This window comes from Protopterus annectens, chromosome 11.part0 (assembly GCF_019279795.1).
Source record: "Protopterus annectens isolate FY-2018-M chromosome 11.part0, PAN1.0, whole genome shotgun sequence".
Lineage (NCBI taxonomy): Eukaryota > Metazoa > Chordata > Ceratodontiformes > Protopteridae > Protopterus > Protopterus annectens.
In genome coordinates, this window is record NC_056745.1 from 720,054,807 (window position 1) to 720,080,611 (window position 25,805).

A 25,805-nucleotide genomic window follows, 5' to 3' on the forward strand; every position below is an offset into this window, starting at 1 on the left:
AACAGATGGTATTTCTGTGAAAGTTTGCAAGAAACTTGAAGAAAAGAAAGTGATATGATCTTGAAGGCTTTGTTTATCAATATTTTAAAAAAGGGGAGAGGGTACCACATAATGCTGTGGTGGCTGTATTTCAGAACCAGCTGAATATAAACCCCGTAGCACCTGTAAACAATGATTTTAAAGTCCATAATGTGTGTACTAGCTAAAAGTATGGCAAAAGAGTTACCAAAGTGGGCAGATATGGAATAATATGTTTTTTTATGAGGGCAGGCAAACATCTGACAACACTAATATTTGACAATATTAAAAGAATAATGATGATTGACATAGAACCAGAATGTAAGATAATGTCACTTCATTATTGTTGGCAGGCGTTCTTGAACAGAAAGCATGTACAATAGTCATCAGGTATTTTATGACTACAGAAATTATAGCATTTTCATACCCTGATAGAAATAAGGAAGCTATATGAAGGGTTACTGGCAAGAATTAAGGTGGAAGGGTTCTTCTCTGACTAGTTGCGTTTGAGCAGAGGAACCAGGCAGAGATGTTATCTTTGGGTGTCATCCTTTTCCTTTATTATCTGTTTTATATTTGGGGCAGTTATCAACTAAAGGAAAATAAAGGACAAACAAATTATAGGATACAACTGGAATGGTAATCAATAACAGTTAGCTTTATTCACATGTAATAATATTTTATACTTGATAAGACTTGATAAATCCAGAAAAAGGCATTACAAGGGTATGGAACATTTTGAAACAGTTTCAAGTTTTTTTTTCAGAATATAAAACAAATTAATATAAAACAAAGGCTATGGTAGTAAACTATGTAACACGTGTGAATTGGTCCAGCAATACCCATACTTATGGGGACATGCCAGGATGAAGTACTGAAAATATAATGCAAACACTGAGAAGCTGGAAACTCTTAATTATCGATATAGATAGTAGGATGCAAGCAATAAAAATGGTTTTACCCCAGCTTCTCATAATTACAGATCAGGCATATTTTTAACAAGCTTAGGAGAACTTCTGGATGATAACAAAGAGTTGAAGGAATTTATCTGGAAAGAAATGAGGACAAGAGTTAAGTAGATAAGTTGACTCTCCCCATAAAACAAGATGGTTTAAAAGGGTTAGCTAATCTGTAGGGGCAAATTTATGACTATGCAGTTAAGGCTCAACTAACATGGAAAAGGATTATGATGAATAAGAAGTGTTTTAGAGATAAAGCAAGACTAAGACTTGGATGCAAGCCATTAAGCAGAATAACAAGCAAACATATGTAATATTATTTTCTTAAAGCAGTGAAAGGTATTCTAAAGACAAAGCTAGATCAGTAAGGGGAAAAGGGGAATTTACCAATGGGGTGACTGCAGTTTGGGTGTAGAAAAAGAGTATAAAGGGACTTGAGCTTACAGAAGGAAATTAGAAAAGTAACCATAACACTGGGAGTAAATAACTCAGGAGGGAAAGTTAATACGGTAATGGAGTCAGATGGGGCTCAGCAGAAGTTTGGACTGTTGGTTAGAGACTGCTTCCCTTATCATGGATTGATAACAGAATATACGCAAAGAGAAAATGAGTGTTAAGTGAAAGACCAGGTATGGTACAGTTTTTGGTTGAGTCTAGAACGGAAGCTACTGTTAAAAAGGAATAATTAGTAGAACATATAAAATATTGTATTATAACTATTAGAATCAGAGAAGGATAGAAAAGATTGAGAAAAGAGAAATGAATGGCAATTTACAAGGAAAACATTGAAAAGAAATCTAAAAGATCCAAACTACACAACAAAGTCAAAACTGGAAGAAATTGGAAGGATCCACAGCATGTGACAAGTTCAAAAAGGTTTACGACTACAGAGAATGTTTCCTTTAGATAGCAACTGCTTTAAATATAAAGGAGAAAAGACAGGTGATTAGGAACATTTTTGGGGGAGTAATGTAATGAACTGGCAAATTTTAGAAATTCTCCTACAAAGTACTTTGACAGAAGTGCTGGTGAAAGAAATGGCTGTAACTAGGAAATGATTTTTGAGCTTTCTAAGCTTAATGTTATGGGCTGCCAAAAATGGAAATACTAGAAAATGGAAATCAAAACGTAAAAATAAAGTGGTGAATATTATAAAGAATATAAAATAACTGGATGTTGGGATCCTTAGGAAAGGGTAAGACCAAATTTCAAAAAAGTAAGTGGAATTTGTAGACATAATTCATGCAGAAAAATGTTCTACAGGAGATGGAAGAGGAATAAGGCTTAAGTGAAGAAAGGGACTGAACAATTTATGTAATGTAATGAATGAAAATTGTTAAAGAGAAAACACATATGGATACTGCATGGCAACAATAATGGAAACTACTGCTATTATGGTTTGTTTCATTTTCTACTTCTTTTTTATTAACATATGTAAATTCATGTTAGCATTTAAAATGTGATGATGTAATAAATATACTTAAAAAGAATATCAGCCTACAGTATACATAGACAAGTGTACTTTTTTGCAAATAAATTTTAATATTGTGAGGAAATCTGGCAAAATTTGAGAGCATATGTTCCATGATAAGATGACAGCTGTTCTGGGGTTACTAAGGCCCTAGTGTGCGCTGCTGATGAAGACACATTTCCTACCAGTAAACTACTTCCACAAATCTTTAGCAGCCCTCTCAACACTACTAAATCACTTAATACACCATTACAGAATGGGTCTGACCAGAAATGACTGAAGAAATGCAAATATGTTTTCAAGGAGACAAAATAAATAATTATACTGGATGAAATGTTTATACTCTCCGTGATCCATGTTTGTTTATTGAGATGTCTTGTGATATTTGACCTTACAGAACTAGCACTATTCCATCGCAGTAACTTTTAGTTATATAGTTTGCATTTTACTCCTGTTCTCTTACACCTGTGTACAAAGTCTCAGCTTGTAGTTTATTTAGCCAGTACACTTTGATAATTTAGTTTTAGTTGACACAGACCTTTTTCAGAAGAGGCTTGGGGAGAAAGTTTTCAGAAAATATACATAAAACAGCTCACAAGACATATCAGTACTACATAAACTAAAACTGCAAACATAGAAATGATGTTGCATATTAACTGTCATAATCAACACTAGTACACTATTAAAGTTATAGAATAATTAACCTACAAATTCTCAGGTGTGTCTCAGGTGTATACCATAAAATGTGCACTGCGTCACACTAAATGACATAAATGCAAGTCCCCACATTAGTAACTGCACTAAGTATCATCACATAATTCCTGTGTGACATTTCTGTCAGCTAAGGATATACAATTCATATCACACAGCTTTTGCTTTTTGTGAGTCATGGCTGCCACATTTCCAAGCTGCCTCAACACCTCTTATTCATATATTGCCCACTCCTTTCTGAGACAATTAAAGATATTGATATAACAACAGTATATTCCAGTATAAATGTGCCATAACCTAATGGTCAGGATATGACTCATTTAATCTTTACTCTTAAAGGGATGCTAGTAAAAGTATAATATTCTGACTGTACTTTTGGGACTTTTCTAGATACGACTCTTCATTCTACAAGGACAACCATACCAGAGATGTTAACTGTTATTTCATTTTTAAACATCTTTACTGAATTATCAATTGTGACACAGGCAAATTTACATTTGTACAAAAGTAATCAAACTGCATTAACAAATAAACATTGACAAACATTGCACTTAACATGTATCGTCATATATCATATAACCTAAGCAGCATTACATAAATTATTCAATTCCTGACCCGTTTTATAACAAGAAACATCTTTATTAAATGATCATGACATAAGCAAACATACATTTATATAAATGAAAACAAACCACACGGACATCCTTGTTGCAAGCATTTAAAATCATAAACCATACTGACACACTCCCATTTGCAAACATTATACATCACTTATAATCTACTCAATCATTTCCATTCAAACATGACATAGCTCATTTAAGTCTTGTCTGCTTTTAAACCTCATTTCTCCCCTGTATGCATTGTTCCCACAATTCTCATTTTTTTCTATGTAATTTGCTCCTACCCTTTCTAAAGATTTCAATTCCAGTTGTTTTGTATCTGTTACTATATTTACTACTTCTAAAACAGTTGGGTTAGATTTTGATTTCCACTGTCTACTAATTGCTTGTTTGGCAGCCACCATGACTAGACACAGCAAAGCCTTACCATGTCTAGGCAATTCCATTTCTGTATCATAGCTCAGAAAAATCATCTCCCTCATCACATCAATCTGCCCTCTGAGCATCTCTGACAGTGCATCCTGCAGGGAATTCACTCCAATGGAGCTCAGGAAGTTGCTCTGTAACTTCCAATGGGGCGGAGCCTAAGCCTTTTGACAGAATCAAACTATGTCCTCACATTTCAAACAAATGTTCATATCTCTGGAACTACAAAGGTTAAGAAAGACATATAAATGGCAAACTCTTCAGCATAAACTATTTTTATAGTGGAAGTTCACTTTAGGTTCTAGTTTGTAAAGAGGATTTTATAAGTCACAGTAAACACAGTAACTACATTTACAATATTTTATAAACAACTTACAATATCTCAGCAACCATTGAAGTTATAGACATACTATCAGCAACATTTTATTCATCTAGCTGAGAGCTTTCATATGAGGCTAAAGAGTACTGTCTGTGTTACTTGGTTTTTGACATATTTAATAAAGTGCGAAAATTATATCTATATAGAGTAATATCATAAAAACAACAGTTAATATCTATTTACCTGCAAAAGACAAAGATCAAATATTGACGCAGTTGAGTTTGTCATTGTGTAAGCTTTAATATGATTTTTTTAAACTTTCTACATAGCATGGTTCTGGAATTACTCATACAAATATGAACAAATAATATTTGATACCTAGTGGCACCAGTAGGAGTTAACTGCAGATGTGCCTGGGGACATCACTTGGATGTAATGAGTTAAGGTCCACCAGTCTATTGCATTTCCAGAAAATATGTTTACATTTTAGCTTTCTAAAAAATACCCTTTAAAACACACACCTAGCTGGACTAACACAATCTACAAATAGTAATCCAAAGAAGGAAAGAACAGTGCAAATATCACTAATAAACTTTCAAAAGCACTGTGAGGAGGCAAAACACCGGTCAGCCCAGAAATAATCACAAGAGGTTTAATGGATTGGTAAAATAGCGTTGAACGCCAAACTAAAATACAGCGTTTTTCGTCTGCACTTCAGACTTCTTCAGACAACAGTTATACAATTAATTAACTAATTACTTATATATATATATATATATATATATATATATATATATATATATATATATATATATATACCCAATTCCATTTAAAATGTCCAATGAAAACCGAAAATTCATGAATAATTCATCAATGACATGTCTTTTGGAGCAATATACATTTAAAACCATGTTTTATACAGGAAATACCTTATTTTGATGTACAATCAATATAAATATTATTAAATATATCAATAAATATATTGAATATCTTGAAATAATGAAAGTTAAAAATGTTATATATATATATTTATCTACGAATAACTAAACCTATCTATACAATTCTAATACCACACTCCCCTCTAGTGGTTGGTATAAATACAATACTTTATAATGTAAAACCAATGCAAAAAAAAACAATTAATAAAAATGGTTTGTATTGCAATCACAAATAAATGAACAAATGACATATCAATGTGTTCCTTAAAAATATTAGATAACCTTCACAAACCTATATATTGTTAAACAATCACAGCTAACAAAAATACATACACCATCCTTTATAATCTGGCAGCTCTCATTTTAAGAACAGGTACAAGGGAAATGTAGTCATTGAGACCTGGGTATCTATTGGCTTCTAAAACCACTTGCCAATATAATTCCCTGTATTCGATCCTAGTTTCCCATGGTCCCCCCCTCTCATCTACTTCAACTTCTTCTATAACAAAAAACTTGTATTTAGCTAAAGGACAAAGGGTGGTATGTCTGTACAAAGCATTAGTCATTTTTTTTATTTTTTATGTCATTTAAGTGTTCGTATACACTTCTTCTCATTTTTCTCTCCGTCTTCCCTATATAAAAACTAGGGCAGATTTCGCACATTGCAATATATACCACCCCAAAAGAATCACAAGTGTTGAAGGTCTTGCTAACTAGTTTTCTAGACCTGGATTCAAGATATATCTGTGAGGCATTTAGCACTGCAGGGCATTGAGAGCAGGTATGGCAAGAAAAAGTTTCAGGCATCTTATTTACTTTTTTTCTTTGACCTGTTATTTATTGATAAACAATCTTTCAAATTTCTTCCTCTCCTGAAAATAATCTTCGGTGGTTCATTCCCTTTACAGCTTAGATCAGTAATTTGAGCAAATTTATCCCACTCATTATAAAAAATATTTTGAATTCTTTTTGCACCACCACTATAATCTAAAATGAAAGCATTAAATTTAATATTGTCATTCTCATATTCTAGCTTTGTGGTATCAGTAAGTTCTACTGTATTGAAACTTTTAGGGTCTTTACCTAAAATAGGTTGAAATCTCTCCCCCCCTTCCTCTAACCACCTCTTCATATATGGTGGAACAAAAATCTGGAGGGTACCCTCTTTCGATGAACATCTGGGTCAAGAACTTGCATTCTTCAATAAAATCAGAATCCTCAGATGTCATCCTGGAGATCCTAACAAAATGGCCCTTCACTATACTCTTTTTTTGATGAAAGGGGTGGGCACTACTAAAATGTAGGTAACTGTTGGAAAAGGTTTTTTTCCTAAATACCCTGGACTTAAAACAATCTTTTCCTTTAGTCAACTTAACATCTAAATAATTTGTTTCTTCAAAACTAACCTCATGTGTGAATCTTAGAAAATCAGTGGTATAACTGATACAATTAATAAATTCATTCAGTCTTTCATGACTGTCCTTCCATAAAATAACTATATAGTCTAAAAACCTTTTGTAGAAGCACCAACAGTCTTTATATATACTGCTATGAATGAATTTTGCTTCCCAGGTATTTAAAACTAGATTGGCAAAGATGGGTGCACATCTTGCACCCATCGCCACCCCACTAGTTTGTTTTACATTTTAGCTTTCTAAAAAATACCCTTTAAAACACACACCTAGCTGGACTAACTCAATCTACAAATGTTAAACTAATAAATAAATAAAAAGAACTTTATGCCACACACTCAAAGCAGCTCACTAGCTTAATTTAGATTTAAGAAGTTTCAAGTTCTTTATTCCCAGATTTCTCTGCTCTTCTCTCTCTTCATCTCTCTGCCCCCCCTCTCTCTCTCTCTCTCTCCCCCTCTCCCTCTCTCTTTCTCTCTCTCCCCCAAGGGTTACCACCTCTCCCACTTTTCGAGGGACAGTCCCTCTTTGGGCAGCTGTGTCCTGACAAAAAATATTAAAAATGGCAAATGTCCTGAGATTGTAGGACATATTTATGTCCCATATTTTATGTAATTGTTGCATCAAATAGTTATTTCTGTATCTAAAATGCATAAATGTTACAAAAAATAGAATAAACAACTAAACTGCTACAAGAATAACCTTTTATTTAGGCAAAAAAGTAAAAGTTCTATCCTTTGTTTAGACCGTGGGTATGTGTCGGCCTGTAAAATCTGATGTGTGTCCCGAAAATGTCCCACTTTGGCCATTTGAAAAGGTGGCAACCCTATCTCCCCCTCCCTGCTACACACATTAGGACTCTCCCCCTCCCTGTTACACACATTAGGAACTCTTGCAGCTAAACTTTGATTACACTGCTGTATTTCTGAATCACTGTCTGCCAGTCCTTGAAAAGAAAACATGCATATTTATTTACTAATAAAAATTGCATTTACTATATTTTTATCACTGTTACCATTGTCCTTCCAGGATCTCTGATAATCTAGCTAAAGAAAAAAAAATACATGCAAAATCTTCATCTGCACAAAACTCTTGTTTGTCATTAGTGTGTATCCTGTTCCCAAATTCTGATAATAGATCACTATTTAAAAGGTTCAACCTACAAAACTAAAATATATCTTGGATGAAGTTTTGGACATCTATGATGCTTGATATGGGCAAAAAAATAGTTATGGTCAGTGACCTCTCAACTGTCCAGATTTTCACAGAATGTGCTGGTTTTTGTCTCATATCGTTGACCTGTTACTCATACAATTTGTGGTCTTCTGACAAATCAATGGGGATTGAAGTCACTAAATAAGGACAAACATTTCTTGTTTCAGACTTAATATTCTTCAGAAAATGCATACTTAACACAAAATCTGTTATTCTAACAACTTTCTAAGAGCGATTCATATATATATATATATATATATATATATATATATATATATATATATTTATATGTTTTTGTCACCCCGTTATTTTCGAATTGTCTAGATGTCTTGCCACTAAGAGGTTGAAAGGTATGGTCCATAACATGATTTAAAAAAAAACAAAATTCAGCCTCTATTTATTGCAAATAATTTTGTAATTATATTATTGAGTCTCTGCTCACTGGGGTGATACTATTATGAAAGAGAGACGCTTGAAAACAGCATACGAAGAATGAGGAAGCAGTTGGGGACTGCTTGGAACACAGCTGATTTTGTGAAGTCAGGAGCGAAATAGGCAATGAGGAAGTATTAACTGTGCGAAAACTATCTAGCACCTATCCCTACTTCTTCGATTTAATTCGATTGAGGATTTTACACCAGAACAAACATTTACTGGTGACTCTACTTATTAATGACACAGAAGTGCACGTTACAAAATGCAAGCAAGTATTGCGGTTTACATCTTACCTGCGTGTGTTAAACCAACAATTCCCATAAACGAAACGGGGGCACAGGTGTAACTCAGGACAAAATCTATCGCTGCAGCCATCCTTAGAACAGAACTGTCTACAAACACGGAGAGACGTGACAGCTACAACTTTTTTACTGTACACGGATGGACGAACACCCTTAGAGGAAATCACTTTCCCATATGTAACCAGAAATTGACTGTCTTCGGGTAGCTCTAACTCTTCGTCTTCTATCATACCAAACTACTGCTTGACTTGTCAGAGCACTTCACTATACTCCAGTGCACCATAATTTGCACACAGTGCTTCCATGGCGTGCCTAGTTGTGACATTAGCTGTCATGTTGTGTATACACCGCAAAAGACAAAAACAGACTGAGCCCTCTAAAATTTGCCTGCTTACTTTCTGCTATTGCCAGTTCTTTCGCCGATAAATGAAACCGAAAATTACACCGGTGCTATCGGTAAACCTACCTGACAACAGGTATTATTAAGAGGTGTCATGTAGTTTAGCAACTTTGTTTGTTTGTGTCTTTCGGCTTTTCCCGGTTAGGGGTCGCCACAGCGCAGTTTAGAAACTAAGCAATACAAACGTCTCTTCATTTGCTCCGCTTTACTACACTTTGTGGGTGCCTGCTTCGTAAATTACCAATAATCAGTTTTGCCAGAGAAACCACGCGAAAGTGGCCGTGCTTTTTTTTTGTTTTGTTTTTTGTGTAGTATTTGTAATTGGTTTACTGCGAATGCTGGTTAGGTCTGTGCATAAGGTTCTTGTGTCGATAGCTGCTCTTAAGGGTAATTTTAAGCCTAGCCAATTCCCCCCTTTGTGGTGAAAATAACCCATCCCATTTGGTTATGGATTGGCCTTACCCATCCCATAGTCGATAATTATATGTTTCCCATAATGAGAATAACTGGAATCACATCATAGATAATTTGAGGGGATCCATGATGTATGGAACAAAGCACTAGGACAGCATCTCTCCATTAGTAGTACAGAGGCAGTCCTTTGGTAAAGTTTCTGTTTCCCATCCATGGATCTAAGATGCACTTGAAAATGAACAGGGATGTGCTTTATGTGGATGGGGAGTCTGTTCCACAGCAGCGATAGTCTCTGTGAAATATACCTATTCCTCCTAACAGTTCTGTAGATGTTGCAGAAGAGGATTTCATTCCTAGATGGAGAATTATTTATGCCATTTGGCTTGCTGATGTGCAGTAAATCCATCAGTACTGAGTCAGAAGATGCCTTTTATGCCAGGCACAGGTAATCTCTTAGCGGTCTGTAAGATACCGAATATAGTGACATGGGTTTGATTGAGTCTATTCATGCAGGACTTAGGCCTTGTATCCTTTCATAGGTTCATAGGTGTGTACTAGGCTAATGGCCCTGGAGCCTTTACAAGCCTAGCCCAAAAATATTACCCAGATACTGTGCCACCCAATGTTAGTTCACAATGCCTGTATCCAGTAGGGCAGCTGGAGTGATCCCTGTGGTGACCTTTCTGTTACCCATCCACTGGTAAAGATTTCTCTTGAAGAGGGCCAGTGAGGTGCTCTGCTTGATATGAATGGGAAGCTTATTCCAGAGTATGGGCAGTCTTTGGGAGATGAACCTGTACCTCCAGCATGTTCTTTTAATTGTGGCAATGAGGTTGTGATCTCTGGAGCGCGTGGCATGGGGGGGATTGGGATTTCTTTAGCTGTAGCATTTCAAGTAGGGCTGGGTCAGACATAGCTTTGTAAGTCAAGCAGAGATCACCTCTAAGTAGACAATAACAGATTGAGAACAGCTGAAGTTTCTTGAGTCTGTTCATGTAGGACATGTGTTTAAGGCCTAGGAGCCTTTTAGTGAGGTACTTTTGTGGCCTCTCCAGCTGTTGTAGGTGTCTGGTCAAGTACATGCCAAACGGGGCATTATATTCAATGATTGGTCTAATGAGGGATGAGTAGAGAGGGATGATGACCTCTTTCTTCCTGGATGTGAAACCTTTGGTAATAAGATGTGCCATGTAGAAAGACTTTCTGACCACAGTGGCAATGTGGTGGTCAAAGGTGAGGTGGCTGTCGACCTGGGTGCCCAGATCTCTTGTGGCCCCTTCAGTGTTCAGTGGGCTCCCATCAATGTAGTAATTTGTGCAACTGAGTTTTTTCTAACGGGGATAATAACACATGTTTTTGCTTTAAGCTTCAGGCCATGGTTCCGACACCAGTCATTGGTCTCAGTCAGGCCCTTTTGTAGGATGTCTGCATCACTTGGGGAGTTGATAATGACTGCTAGCTTGCAGTTATCAGCAAACATGGTCAGCCAGAGTCCTTCTGTGTTGGCCTGGACTTCTAAAAAGTAGATGCCAAACAGGAGAGGGACCAGGACTGAGCCCTGTGGGACTCCACTCATGACTGGTCGACAGTCTGACTTGGAATCCACAACTTTCGATCTGTGGGTCCTGTCTGTGAGCCAATTTGCAACCCACCTAGTGATGTAAGGATTGATGCTTAGTTTAGTGAGTTTATCAATGATGCCTGAGCGGGAAATGGTATCGATGGCCTTCGCCAGGTTGAGGTATACCGTATGCACTGCCTTACCCTCATCCACAGCCTTGGTGACTGCCTCAAAGAATTCAACCAGGTGCAGCAGGTAGGATCTCCCCTTGGCAAAGCCAAACTGTGTGGGGTCAAGAGTTTGGAGATTGCTTTTATCTTTGTAAAGCAGGTCCATGATGATGTGGTGCTCCATAGCTTTGCATACCAGACTTGTCAGGCTAATGGGGAGATAGTTCCCAGGGCCTGTAGTCGCTCCCCCTTTATGGAGCAGGATGACTGTAGGAGTGCAGCATTCGTTAAGGACATAGCCTGGGGTAAGGCTGTGATTGAACAGGGCACACATATGTGGTGCCAGTTCATTTTGTAGCTCATGTAGGACACAGCCAAGGATATTATCAGGTCCCATGGATGCTGTATTCTTGGCTTTGGATAATGCAGCTTTTACCTGTGCTCAGAAATGGTGGGTACCAGGCTTTCTTTTGGTATTGTGATTGGGCCCTTTCGGGGGGAGAGAGGGGTAAAGTTGGCACTGAATCTGTCGGCCAGTAAGTTGGCTATATCTGTTAGCTCAGTATAGGAAGTGCCATTGTGCAATAACTCAGAGCAAATCTGGGTATTGTCTTGGAGGTTTATGATATAGCTATAAAAGGCTTTGTAGTTGTTTTTAGTGTCAGCCACAATTCTGCCTTCATAACTGGCATTAGAGGATATTATAAGGATCTCAGCTTTTTCTTGAGACAGATAAAGGAGGGTTTCCAGTCTTGTGACTTCATTTATTTTTTGCAACAGTTTCTTCCTTCTGTTATAGAGTTTATTGATGGCTGGGGACCATCAGATTGGCTTCCTTTTTTGAGGAAAGTGTCAGATTGGCTTCCTTTTTTGAGGAGAGTGTCTTAGTTCTATTTGGTATGGCAAGGTCCATGCATTTGTGCACATGCTTGTACAGTGAACTGGTGTATGATTCGGCAATCATGCAACTATTTTCCATTGGCATGGCTACTGAGAAGTTAGCCACCTCTGTTTTTAGGATCCCAACGTCGGTTTTAGAGAAGTTTTTCAGGGTGGTCACCTTAGCAGGGATTGTAGGTGAGATGGAGATTTCCATGATGATCAATTTGTGGTTGGATTTAACCAGGGAGGAATTGGTGTGGAGTAATGGTCTCCCATGTTGGTGATAACCAGGTCGAGGATGTTGCTTCCTCTAGTGGGGGTCAGAATGAGCTGGTCCTGGGCATTGGAACCGATAAATTCCAGAAAGCGTTAGGCCTGTACATTGATACTTGAATAGTTTTCCCAGTTGATGGAAAGGTAATTGAAGTCACCCAGTATGAAAGTATTGGGTTCAACCTTGACAGATTCCAGGGTGCAGAGGAAATTGGAGTGAGAGTCAAGGGACATGTTTGGGGTTCTGTAGCAGGCTATGACTTGTATCACCCTCTTACCCAGTGTTAGCTGTACCTAAAGTATCTCAGATGCATTATGCTGGGCTACCATCTAGAGGTGTACGTATCCTTTAAGAATATGGAGACATTACCACATTTGGAGCTTCTGGGTGTATTCTGGGGCCAAAAGGTATGGGATGAGTTGTAGCCTAGGAGTGCAGGGGTGCTTTCTGTCTCTTTAAACCTGGTCTCTGTTACAGCACAGATGTCAACATTCTCCATTTTGAGGAGAACATTGAGCGAGTGCATTTTGAGACTTAGACTTCTAGCTTTGAGCAGCATTACCCTCAGATTGCATTTGTTTGTAGTTGCTATAGTGGAATTTTGGTCTATGGAACACTGCCTAAAAAAGGTATTATGGGGTGGCAAGAGCCTTAGCCAGTACCTGGAATCCCAGGGGTGACAGATGCAGGCAGTCTCTGGCAAAGCATCGACCTCTGTTGATCACATCTTCCCAGGCAGACAGATACTGGATCCCTTTAGAATTACACCAGAAATTTAGCCAATTGTTGAAGTCAATCATTTTCTGCTCATACTGTGATATCATTCTGGGTGACGGTAGAATACTGCAAAGGGCTAGGGTCATATCTGCCTGGGCCACATAATCTGATAGTTCCATCACATCTCCTTTCAGGTAGTTCAGGAAGGTATGTCTCAGGTCATTCACACCCACATGGACAATGACTTAGTCATATTTGTACTTATTGTGGAGTGACCTGAGTGCATGTGTTATGTAGTGGATCCTGGCACCTGATAGACAACTGAGTGTCACCTTCTCCTTGTTCAGCCTAGTGAGTGGGGCATCAGTGTGGCTCACAATTGAGTCTCCTATTATTAGTACATTGGGCAAAGTGTTTTGCCTTAAGGGCTTAGGTTGAGGGGCACACTGCGGTGGTGAGTTCTGTGTTCTGGAATTGGTGTTGTGTTGTGGTGTTCGAGTGCATTTCTGTCTCAGTTGTCACTCTGGGTGTTCCAGTTCTTGCACATGTCTGGACAGATCCATGCTAAAGGGGTCATTATATTCTATGACTGGCCTAATGAGGGCAGAGTAAAGGAGGACAATGACATCCCTAGATCAAGGCATAATTCCTGTGCTTATAAGCTGTACAATATAGAAGGACATTCTTACAACAATGGACATATGTTGGTCAAAATGGAGGTCATTGTTCATTTAACTTCCCAAATCCCAAGCAACTGGGTCAGTTCTTAGAGGCATATTGTCAATGTGGTAGTTCCCGAGGGTAGATGATTTCCCAAAGGGGATTCGTATCACTTCACTGAAAGACCATTTCACTGAGACCAAATCACCTAATGTTCATTTCACCTAAAACTCATTTCACTGACAAGTAGCAGTCTAATACTCTAAGGCAAGTCAAAGGTATATGTCCTTTTCACTACTGTAGTGCGATCCTGATGTTAGTATATATAGTTGGAGGGGTGTGGTGGTGTAGCCCCCCACCTAGTTGGGTTTTACCAAATAATGTAAAAGAAAATCAGACAACAGAAAACCAAATTAAGAGGGAGGGCTATGCCCCAGACCCCTCAACTATATATACTAACACCAGGATCGTGCTACAGTGGGAAAAAGGATATATACCTTTGACTTGCCTTAGAGTACTACTTGTCAGTGAAATGAGCTTTAGGTGAAATGAGCTTTCAGTGAAATGACCTTTAGGTGGTTTGGTCTCAGTGAAATGGATGTCAGTGAAATGGTCTTTCAGTGAAGTGATACGAATCCCCCAAAGGATACAATAATGCACTTTTTGGCTCTTAAGGTTTCAGACCATGATTTTGACACCAGTTATTTATTTGAGACAGACCTTCCTGCAAGATGACTAAGTCATTTGGGGATTCAATGACTGCTCTTAATGTGAAGTAATTTGCATATTTAGTTAGCCAGATCCCTTTGGTATTGGCTTTTATTTCAGAAAAGTAGATGCAAAAAACAGGGTAGGTCCCAGCACAGATCTGTCTTAATTAGGTACAAATCCAGAAATAATCAGAAACATTTTTTTTATTGTTATTAACTTGAAGTTGACAGCATAAGAGAATGTGAATTAACATGCATTTTATGAGGTATAAGAAGTGTATAACTGTAATTCAGGTCATTGTATATTAAATGACATCAACTACCTTTTTTCTCCAAAACACTAGTTTTAGGAGGGATTAGGAAGAACGGAACAAAATTGTGACTCAGATCATAGACAGCTCTGAAAATTGTGGACAGTGGAGAGCTAGAGAGTGCAAAAGTTATTTTTGGCTCTATGCACAACTCTCAACCTACCATCTCCAAAATGTGGAACACTAGCTTAATTTAGATTTACGAAGTTTTCAGTTCTTTATTCCCAGATTTCTCTGCTCTCCTCTCTCTCCCTCTCTCTGTTCCTCCTTCTCTCTCTCTTCCCCTCCCTGCTACACACATTAGGACTCTCCCCCTCCCTGTTACACACATTAAGAACTCATGCAGCTAAACTTTTGATTACACTGCTGTATTTCTGAATCACTGTCTGCCAGTCCTTGAAAAATAAACATGCATATTTATTTACAAATAAAAATTGTATTTAAATATTTTATATGCCCTACTAATTATCACTTTTTAACAGCATCTTCTACTCTAGATTCTACTAATAACTGCACCAGCGCTGGTCTTTCCCTTAGGATTCTCCTATTTCGTTTTCTTTGCCTATACTCTGATATCAATCCTTGATAGGGAATGCAATCTCTATCCTGCCATTCAAATGAATCCTTGTTCTCTTTCCATTGTATTACCTTTCCCTCTATAGTTATTTGCTCCCAATATCTTGGTTCATTTGTCAGTTTTTTCCAGCAAATTCCAGAACCCCTCTTGTCTATTCTCTTTACCCCTAATTGTTGATGTAATAAATATACTTAAAAAATAATATCAGCCTACAGCATACATAGGCAAGTGCACTTTTTTGCAAATAAATTTTAATATTGTGAGGAAACAACTGGCAAAATTTGAGAGCATATGTTCCTTGATAAGATGACAACTGTTCTGGGGTTACTAAGGCCCTAGTGTGCGCTGCTGATGAAGGCATATTTCCTACCAGTAAACTTCTTCCACAAATCTTTAGCAGCCCTTTCAACACTACTAAATCACTTAATACACCATTACAGAATGGATCTGACCAGAAATGACTGCGGAAATGCAAATATGTTTTCAAGGAGACAAAATAAATAATTATACTGGATGAAATGTTTATACTCTCCGTGATCCATGTTTGTTTATTGAGATGTCTTGTGATATTTGACCTTACAGAACTAGCACTATTCCATCACAGGAACTTTAAGTTATATAGTTTGCATTTTAGTCCTGTTCTCTTACACCTGCATACAAAGTCTCAGCTTGCAGTTTATTTAGCCAGTACACTTTGATAATTTAGTTTTAGTTGACACAGACCTTTTTCAGAAGAGGCTTGGGGAGAAAGATTTCAGAAAATATACATGAAATAGCTCACAAGACATACCAATACTACATAAACTAAAACTGCAAACATAGAAATAATGTTGCATATTAACTGTCATAATCAACACTAGTACACTATTAAAGTTACAGAATAATTAACCTACAAATTCTCAGGTGCGTCTCAGGTGTATACCATAAAATGTGCACTGCGACACACTAAATGACATAAATGCAAGTCCCCACATTAGTAACTGCACTAAGTATCATCACATAATTCCTGTGTGACATGTGAGTCATGGCTAGCACATCTCCAACCTGCCTCAACACCTCTTATTCTGAGGCAATGAAAGATATTGATATAACAACAGTATATACCAATATAATATTCCATGACCGAATGGTCATGGTATGACTCATTTAATCTTTACTCTTAAAGGGATGCTGGTAAAAGTATAATATTCTCACTGTACTTCTGGGACTTTTCTAGATACGATTCTTCATTCTACAAGGACAACCATATCAGAGATGCTAACTGTTATTTATATTTTTTAAACATCTTTACTCAATTATCACTTGTGACATAGGTAAATTTACATTTATACAAAAGTATTCAAACTGCATTAACAAACTAACATTAACAGACAGTATACTTCACATGTATTGTCATATATCATATAACCTAAGCAGCATTACATAAATTATTCAATTCCTGACCATTTTTTAACAAGAAACATCTTTATTAAACCATCACTTACAACATAAGCAATCAACATTTGTATAAATGAAAACAAACCACACTGGCATTCGAGTTGCAAGCATTTAAAATCATAAACCATACTGACACACTCCCATTTGCAAACATTATACATTTCTTATAATCTACCCAATCATTTCCATTCAAAAATTACAACCTACCCTTTCTAAAGATTTCAATTCCAGTTGTTTTATATCTGTTACTGTATTTACTACTTCTAATACAGTTGGGTTAGATTTTAATTTTCATTTTCTAGTAACTGCTTTTTTTAGCCACCATAATTAGACACAACAAGGCCTTACCATGTCTAGGCAATTCTGTTTCTGTATCATAGCTCAGAAAAACCATTTCCCTCATCACACCAATCTGCCCTCTCAGCATCTCTGACAGTGCATCCTGCAGGGAATTCACTCCAATGAAGCTCAGGAAGTTGCACTGTAACTTCCAATGGGGCGGAGCCTAATTCTTTTGACAGAATCAAATTATGTCCTCACATTTCAAACAAATGATGTGAGAGTGTTCAATCTTGCCGTATGTTCTTACACATGGGTTCGGAGCTGATCCTCGGCTCCGTGTCGGCCGCTTGCAAGCTCTGCATCGAGAAGAAGCTCGAGACAACCTAATACCCACAATCCCCCTCTGCCTTTACCTCAGATCTAGTTTGCCGCTGCAGCGTTCGCATCACTGGGTCGAGCTCGAGCACCTAAGATAAGATTAAGAATTTATTCTTGTATTTTTCTTAGTAATTTTATTATAAAAACTTTGTTAGTGATATATTGTGTGTGTGTGTGGTAAGGTTGAGGGATTCTCGGTTCCATTTAGTTTATTTTAAACTTATTAGAGTTCTCCTCTGGGCCTACCACCCCTTACTTGGATTTGACTACCGGATTGACTACCTTACTGGATTTGACAATTTCACCGGACTTGACTTCTTTACTGGACTTGACTTTTTAGTTTCTATTAGAGTGACATGTCTGAAAAGGCTAAATCGGGTTTTAAGCGTTGCCAATGTGGGCAAAAGATGTCAGTAACTGACAATCATAGTTCCTGCGTCTACTGTCTTGGCCCTCTCCATCTGCAAGAAGACTGCTCTATTTGTCATTCTTTCAGTGGGAGGGTCATGACAGATAGGCGCAGGAAACTAATGGATAGGGGTTTGTTAAAACCTACCTTTCAAGAGGCTCTGGATGCTTCAGACCAGGCATCCAAATCCTCGAAGGAATCGAAGACTTCAGAGCCCAAGTCATCGGCTCCGAGCTCTTCAGCTAAAGTTAGATCACCGGTTCCACAGACTTCGGGGCAGAGTGTTCAACTGTTGTCAGTTTCCGAGCCTCGAGTGTTGGAACCGGTGATGGAGCTCCCTCCCCCGACACTGTTGAGGTCGGCTCCGTCTTCGATTCCTTCGACCCGTTCTTCGAGGCCCCTCTCCGACACCGATGTTGACCGCATGGTGCAGAAATTACTGGAGAATACGGCCTTATCCAAACTTATCTCGGTTTCCACCCAATCGGTGTCGAAACTTGAAGGCCTTCCATTATCTCCATCTCTTCCTCCTCCGAGACCTGTCCAGTCTTTGGAGCCAGAAGAGGCTGATCTACTGATTGTGGAGCCCTCAGTGCCAGAACCGTCCTTTTCTCGGTCGGCTCCATTCACCTCGACTCCGTCGGATCCGGTACCGGAGTCTCGGAGCCGAAGATCCATCCTTGGTTCCGGGGCCGAGAGTCGAACCGATGTTTCGATTCTGACTCTTCCTCTCGGGGCCTCGGCTCGGATCGATTTGGCTCCGTCCTCTGGGTCGATGCCTTCGGTGCCTGTTTCGGGGATTCTTCCCATTTCTTCGGAACCGGGAGATACCTCGACTCGGGACCCGGGGGCCTTTGATCTTATGAGGAAGGTGTTGTCTACCCAGACAACCACATCAGTAGAAGCAGCCTCTCCTCCCCATAAAGGACCGTTATCCTCCTCTGCACCAACGGTCACATCCAAGCGTAGAGCACCGGTGTCTCAGCCACCCCTGGAGGGTGCCCCCTCTTCCTCGGAGGCTTCTTCGGATGCTCCCCCCGAAGAAATCCCTAGGAAAAGATTGTGTAAGAGGAGACACTTAGATTCTCCACAAGAATCTTTGACATCCGATACTGACTTGGATGAGTCAGAAGGGTCCCCAAAGTCACCTTCAGAAGATCTCTCCTTTTCTGACATCTTGGAGATCCTAAAGCAGAGAGGTGATTGGCAGTCCCTTCCCCCTTCTGAGGATGAGTCAGTCTTGCTGAAGGCATTCGGTGCTCGCCCTTCCTCCTCCTGGGTCACTCCGCCCTTCGATGAGTTAATGGAGCTGATTGCTCGAAGGGCGTGGGAGACACCTGACACGGTGGAACCAGTCCCTAGAAAGCCTAATAAGTACATTACTGCACCCCAGGACAAGGCTTACCTCACAAAGGGAGATCCATTGGATGCCATGGTGGTGGCAGCGGCCACGAAAAAGGAGATGTCGGAATCTTCCTCATCTGTCCATCCGCCTAACAAAGATTCTAGGACTATGGACAGGTACGGGAAGCGCACTTTTAGTTCAGCGGCTTTTTCTATGCGATCCCTGAACTATTTGACCCATTTTACACGTCTACAGAGGGATCTAATCAAAGAGTTGGGAGATACCCTCCAGGGTACTACAGATGCTGCTGTTTCAGAGAAAGTTACAGCACATCTTAATACCCTCACATCCATTGTTAACTCATCCATGAGGCTGATATCATACGCAGCCGAAGGATCGAGTAGGGCAGCAGCTTCAGCGATTGCTCTTCGCAGACAATCCTGGATGCGCTTATGTTCATTTGCGGAAGCCTTCAAGTCTTCCTTTACTAACGCCCCATTTGATGGTGCCACTCTCTTTGGCCCCAAAGTAAAGGAGACCCTTACCCGGTGTGAACAGGAGGGAAAGACTCTGTCTGCTGTCGGAGTCCGTTTTTCCACCCCATCCAGACTGTACCCCAAAGGGCAACGCGGTGGGAAAATGTGGTTTCGAAAACCCCAAGGATCTTTCCCAGGCACGCAGGGTGATGCCCCCTCTAGAGGCAGAGGAGGGGGCAGAGGTGGAAGACGCCGCCCTGGCGGCAGAGGGGGTCCGCAAAACCAAGGTGACAGGGATACACCCCCTGGAAAACCCTTCCAGCACTCCTGAGAGGAGGCCCGACTGTCCTACTCTGGAGGCAGTCGGGGGTCGCTTAGCTTTATACCCTCAGGCCTGGCAGAATCTTACTACAGACAACTGGGTAAAAAGCGTGGTTACCAGAGGTTACAGAATACCCTTTCTATCCACTCCCATTCCAAAGAAAAGACTCCCAGATGTGCCCCATCTGCGAGACCCAGCAGCTATAGAAATTTCAAAGCTGCTAGAAAAAAGAGTCATCCAACCAGTCCCAGCGGACCAAATAGGATTCGGAACTTACTCAAGGTTCTTTTTAGTTCCAAAGAAGACAGGGGACTGGAGGCCGATTCTGGACATAAGCAACCTCAACACCTTTGTCAAGAAAGAAAAGTTCCGAATGGTCACGCTTCAATCGATCCTTCCATTCTTACAGAAGGACGACTGGATGTGCTCAATAGATCTGAAGGACGCATACTACCACATCAAAATGGCCAGGGCGTCCAGGGATCATTTGCGCTTCCGGCTGGGAGCCAGTCACTATCAGTTTCGAGCCCTGCCCTTTGGTCTGACCTCAGCCCCCAGGGTTTTCACCAAATGCATGGCAGTGGTAGCGTCTCATCTGAGACGCCTAGGATTCCAGGTGTTTCCGTATCTGGACGACTGGCTCCTTTCTGCCACCACCCAGCATCAACTGATACAGGCCAGGGATTACACTCTACAACTTTGTATTCACCTCGGAATTTCCGTAAATTTCGAAAAATCTTTACTACAGCCATCACAGCATATCTTATTCATAGGAGCGGAATTAGATATGCATCATTTAATTCTAAGGCTCCCTCCAGAAAGGATAGCCTCACTACAAAGCCACATTTCTCTCCTTCTCTCATCCAAAAAATCCCCAGCAAAGCTGGTTCTGAAGGTCTTTGGTCTCATGGCAGCTTCTCTCATTGCGATACCATTGGGAAGACTGCACATGAGAGTTCTACAATGGCTACTGTTTGCACAATGGTCGTTCCAACAGCTACCTCTGACACACGAAATTCTGATTACAAACACATGCAAATCACACCTAACCTGGTGGCTTCAGACTTGCAACCTTTCCAGCGGAAGACCATTTGTGCTACCCACGCCGACAGCGACGGTAACCACGGACGCTTCCCTGATAGGGTGGGGGGGCATCTTTCAGGGACAGACAGTCCAAGGCGAATGGACCAATTTGGAGTACAATCTGCACATCAATGTTCTAGAGTTGAGGGCAGTGTTTCTAGCTTTGCAACACTTTGCTCACCTTCTTCCTCTAGGGACTATTGCAGTTCAGACAGACAACATGTCTGTAGTCTGGTACATAAACAAGCAAGGGGGAACCAGGTCTTATCAGCTATGCAGAGAGGCCATGAGAATTTGGCAATGGGCGGAGTCCACGGGTCGCTTTCTGATCGCAACGCACATCCCGGGGTCATCCAACGTCATAGCCGACAGGCTGAGCAGAGCAATCCTGTTGCCTCACGAGTGGTTCCTCAAACAGTCAATTGCGAAGACGATTTTTCGCAAGTGGGGCCAGCCTTCCTGCGATCTTTTTGCGTCTCCAATGAACGCCAAATGCAGGAGCTACTTTGCCCTATTACCCTCCAAGGGAAGTCCCCAGGGACGCGCTGGTGCACGATTGGCCCCCGGGTCTCCTGTACGCTTTTCCTCCCTTTCCCCTGATTGCAAAGTTTCTGCAGAAAGCCAACAACCTTCAAAGGACGATAATCCTCATTGCCCCATTCTGGCCTCGTCAAATTTGGTTCCCCTTTCTGTTGCAACACCGCATTCGGGGACCTTGGATTCTGGACCCAGAGCCAGATCTACTGACTCACTCGTCAGGAGTTCCTCACCCCTCTCCCGAATCACTCCATCTAGCAGCTTGGCTGCTCCGCTTCCCTTTTTAGCCAGGTCTGATTCTCTTATACCGGCAGTTCAGAATATATTAGTGGCTTCTCATAAAGCTTCCACTACAAAGACCTACACCAGTAAATGGAAGCGTTTCATCTTCTGGGCAAATTCACATCATTTGGACCCTGTCATAGCGCCGTTAAACAAGATCTTGGAGTTTTTAACAGAATTGTTCCATGAAGGAGCTTCTCCTGCCACTTTAAGAGTGCAATTGGCTGCCATTTCCAACTTTCATGTGGAAGAATGTGGGGCACCTGTTATGGCTCACAGACTTTGTAAGGCCTTTTTAAAAGGATCTTTTCATATTAGACCACCAGTTAGAACTCCTACATCACCTTTGAATCTGAACCTTTTACTATCTAAATTGATGTTGCCCCCTTTTGAGCCAGCCTCCGTTTGCCCTTTGAAGTTTTTATCGTGGAAGACTCTCTTCTTGGTAGCCATTACATCCGCTAGGCGAGTGTCTGAGCTTCAGGCTCTTTCTATTAAACACCCTTATTTGATCTTCCACTCTGACAGAGTATCTCTTCGCACTAATCCATCCTTTCTCCCCAAAGTTTGCTCTACCAATAACATTAATCAGTCCATTGAATTACCCACCTTTTTCAAGAATCACACTAATAAGTTAGAGTATATGTTACACAAATTGGATGTCCATAGACAACTCAGGTTTTATTTGGATAGAACAAAGGATCACAGGAAATCTGATCAACTTTTTGTAGCCTTTGCTGACAGCAGGAAAGGTGTTGCGGTTACTAAACGAACTCTTTCCAAATGGCTAACTGATTGTATTATATACGTTTATGATTCTTCAAATCAATCCTTATCTGTCAAACCTAAAGGACATTCTACAAGATCAGTGTCTACATCCTTGGCTCACGCAGCTCGCCTACCATTAGACACGATTTGTGCAGCTGCTACTTGGGCTAAACCGCATACATTCATCTCTCATTACAAAGTGGACAGGGTTTCTAGGGATAGGGCAACCTTTGGTTCCACTGTGCTCAGGAACGTTCTCCCGTGAGTTCCTCAGGAACATGGAGCTAGGGACGCTACCCATGTGTAAGAACATACGGCGAGATTGAACACTCTCACATATAGAAGTTATGTCCTTACCATAACGTTCCATGTGGAGTGTTCATCTTGCCTTTGTTCTTACATTCCCACCCTCCCACCCTCAGGAAGAACGTTCAATTTGGTGCCTGGTCTGGAGTATTCTCCTTCTGCATTTGCAGTGGTTGTATGTGTATGATGTACATGTGTATATATATATATATATATATATATATATATATGTATATAGATGATTTCTTCATTATGTAATTTTTGGCATGAGTGTGCTCTCTCTGGCTGCTGGTTTGCTTGCAATCTAGATCTGAGGTAAAGGCAGAGGGGGATTGTGGGTATTAGGTTGTCTCGAGCTTCTTCTCGATGCAGAGCTTGCAAGCGGCCGACACGGAGCCGAGGATCGGCTCCGAACCCATGTGTAAGAACAAAGGCGAGATGAACACTCCACATGGAACGTTATGGTAAGGACATAACTTCTATTTCTTATCTCTTGAACCACAATGGCTATGAAAGATGTATAAATGGCAAACTCTTCAGCATAAACTATTTTTATAGTGGTAGTACTCTTTAGGTTCTAGTTTGTAAAGAGAATTTTATAAGTCACAGTAAAAGTAGTGACAATTACATTTAAAATATTTTATTAACAACTTACAATATAGACATACTGTCAGCAGCATTTTATTCATCTAGCTGAGAGCTTTCACAACAGGTTAAGGAGTTCTGTCTGTGTTACTTGGTTTTTGACATATTTAAAAAATGTGAAAATTATATCTATATAAGGTAATATCACAAAAACAACAATTAATATCTATTTACCTGCAAAAGACAAAGATCAAATATTAATGCAGTTGAGTTGGTCATTGTGTAAGCTTTAATATGAATTTTTAAAAAAAACGTTGTACATAGCATTGTTTTGGAATTGCTGATACAAATATCAACAATTTTTGACAGACCTGTATAGCTTCACACGTGCATATGCAATGAAGTCAGACATATTATTTGTCACATTGGATTTTCCAAATGAACAAGGTGTGGAATCAGTCAAGAAATATTTGATTAAGCACAGTGGCTTTGATGGTAAATATACATTTATATAAATGAAAACAAACCACACTGACATCCTTGTTGCAAGCATTTAAAATCATAAACCATACTGACACACTCCCATTTGCAAACATTATACATCACTTATAATCTACTCAATCATTTCCATTCAAACATGACATAGCTCATTTAAGTCTTGTCTGCTTTTAAACCTCATTTCTCCCCTGTATGCATTGTTCCCACAATTCACATTTTTTTTCTATGTAATTTGCTCCTACCCTCTCTAAAGATTTCAATTCCAGTTGTTTTGTATCTGTTACTATATTTACTACTTCTAATACAGTTGGGTTAGATTTTGATTTCCACTTTCTACTAATTGCTTGTTTGGCAGCCACCATGACTAGACACAGCAAAGCCTTACCATGTCTAGGCAATTCCATTTCTGTATCATAGCTCAGAAAAATCATCTCCCTCATCACATCAATCTGCCCTCTGAGCATCTCTGACAGTGCATCCTGCAGGGAATTCACTCCAATGGTGCTTCCAATGGGCACAGCCTAAGCCTTTTGACGCAATCAAATTATGTCCTCACATTTCAAACAAATGTTCATATCTCTGGAACTACAAAGGTTAAGAAAGACATATAAATGGCAAACTCTTCAGCATAAACTATTTTTATAGTGGAAGTTCTCTTTAGGTTCTAGTTTGTAAAGAGGATTTTATAAGTCACAGTAAACACAGTAACTACATTTACAATATTTTATTAACAACTTACAATATCTCAGCAACCATTGAAGTTATAGACATACTATCAGCAACATTTTATTCATCTAGCTGAGAGCTTTCATATGAGGCTAAAGAGTACTGTCTGTGTTACTTGGTTTTTGACATATTTAATAAAGTGCGAAAATTATATCTATATAGAGTAATATCATAAAAACAACAGTTAATATCTATTTACCTGCAAAAGACAAAGATCAAATATTAATGCAGTTGAGTTTGTCATTGTGTAAGCTTTAATATGATTTTTTTTAAGCTTTCTACATAGCATGGTTATGGAATTACTCATACAAATATGAACAAATAATATTTGATACCTAGCGGCACCAGTAGGAGTTAACTGCAGATGTGCCTGGGGACATCACTTGGATGTAATAAGTTAAGGTCCACCAGTCTATTGCATTCCCAGAAAATATGTTTACATTTTAGCTTTCTAAAAAATACCCTTTAAAACACACACCTAGCTGGACTAACTCAATCTACAAATGTTAAACTAATAAATAAATAAAAAGAACTTCATGCCACACACTCAAAGCAGCTCACTAGCTTAATTTAGATTTAAGAAGTTTCAAGTTCTTTATTCCCAGATTTCTCTGCTCTTCTCTCTCTTCATCTCTCTGTTCCCATCTCTCTCTCTCTCTCTCTCTCTCCCTCTCTCTCTCCCCCAAGGGTTACCACCTCACCCACTTTGCAAGGGACAGTCCCTCTTTGGGCAGCTGTGTCCTGACAAAAAATATTAAAAATGGCAAATGTCCTGAGATTGCAGGACATATTTATGTCCCATATTTTATGTAATAGTTGCATCAAATAGTTATTTCTGTATCTAAAATACATAAATGTTACAAGAAACA

The 25,805-nt window shown here is 39.5% G+C and overlaps 1 protein-coding gene across 1 annotated transcript in view; it reads right to left on the reverse strand.

The window, feature by feature from the left end:
• Nucleotides 1–9,059, reverse strand: part of LOC122815573 (protein mono-ADP-ribosyltransferase PARP12-like) — a 1,647,737-nt gene extending 1,638,678 nt beyond the window's left edge. Inside the window, exon 1 of the mRNA XM_044088182.1 lies at nt 8,818–9,059. Coding sequence (XP_043944117.1) covers nt 8,818–9,056 — 239 coding nt within the window. The 5' untranslated portion in view covers nt 9,057–9,059. The remainder of the gene's footprint in view (nt 1–8,817) is intronic.
• Between the last annotated feature and the right edge of the window lie 16,746 nt (nt 9,060–25,805).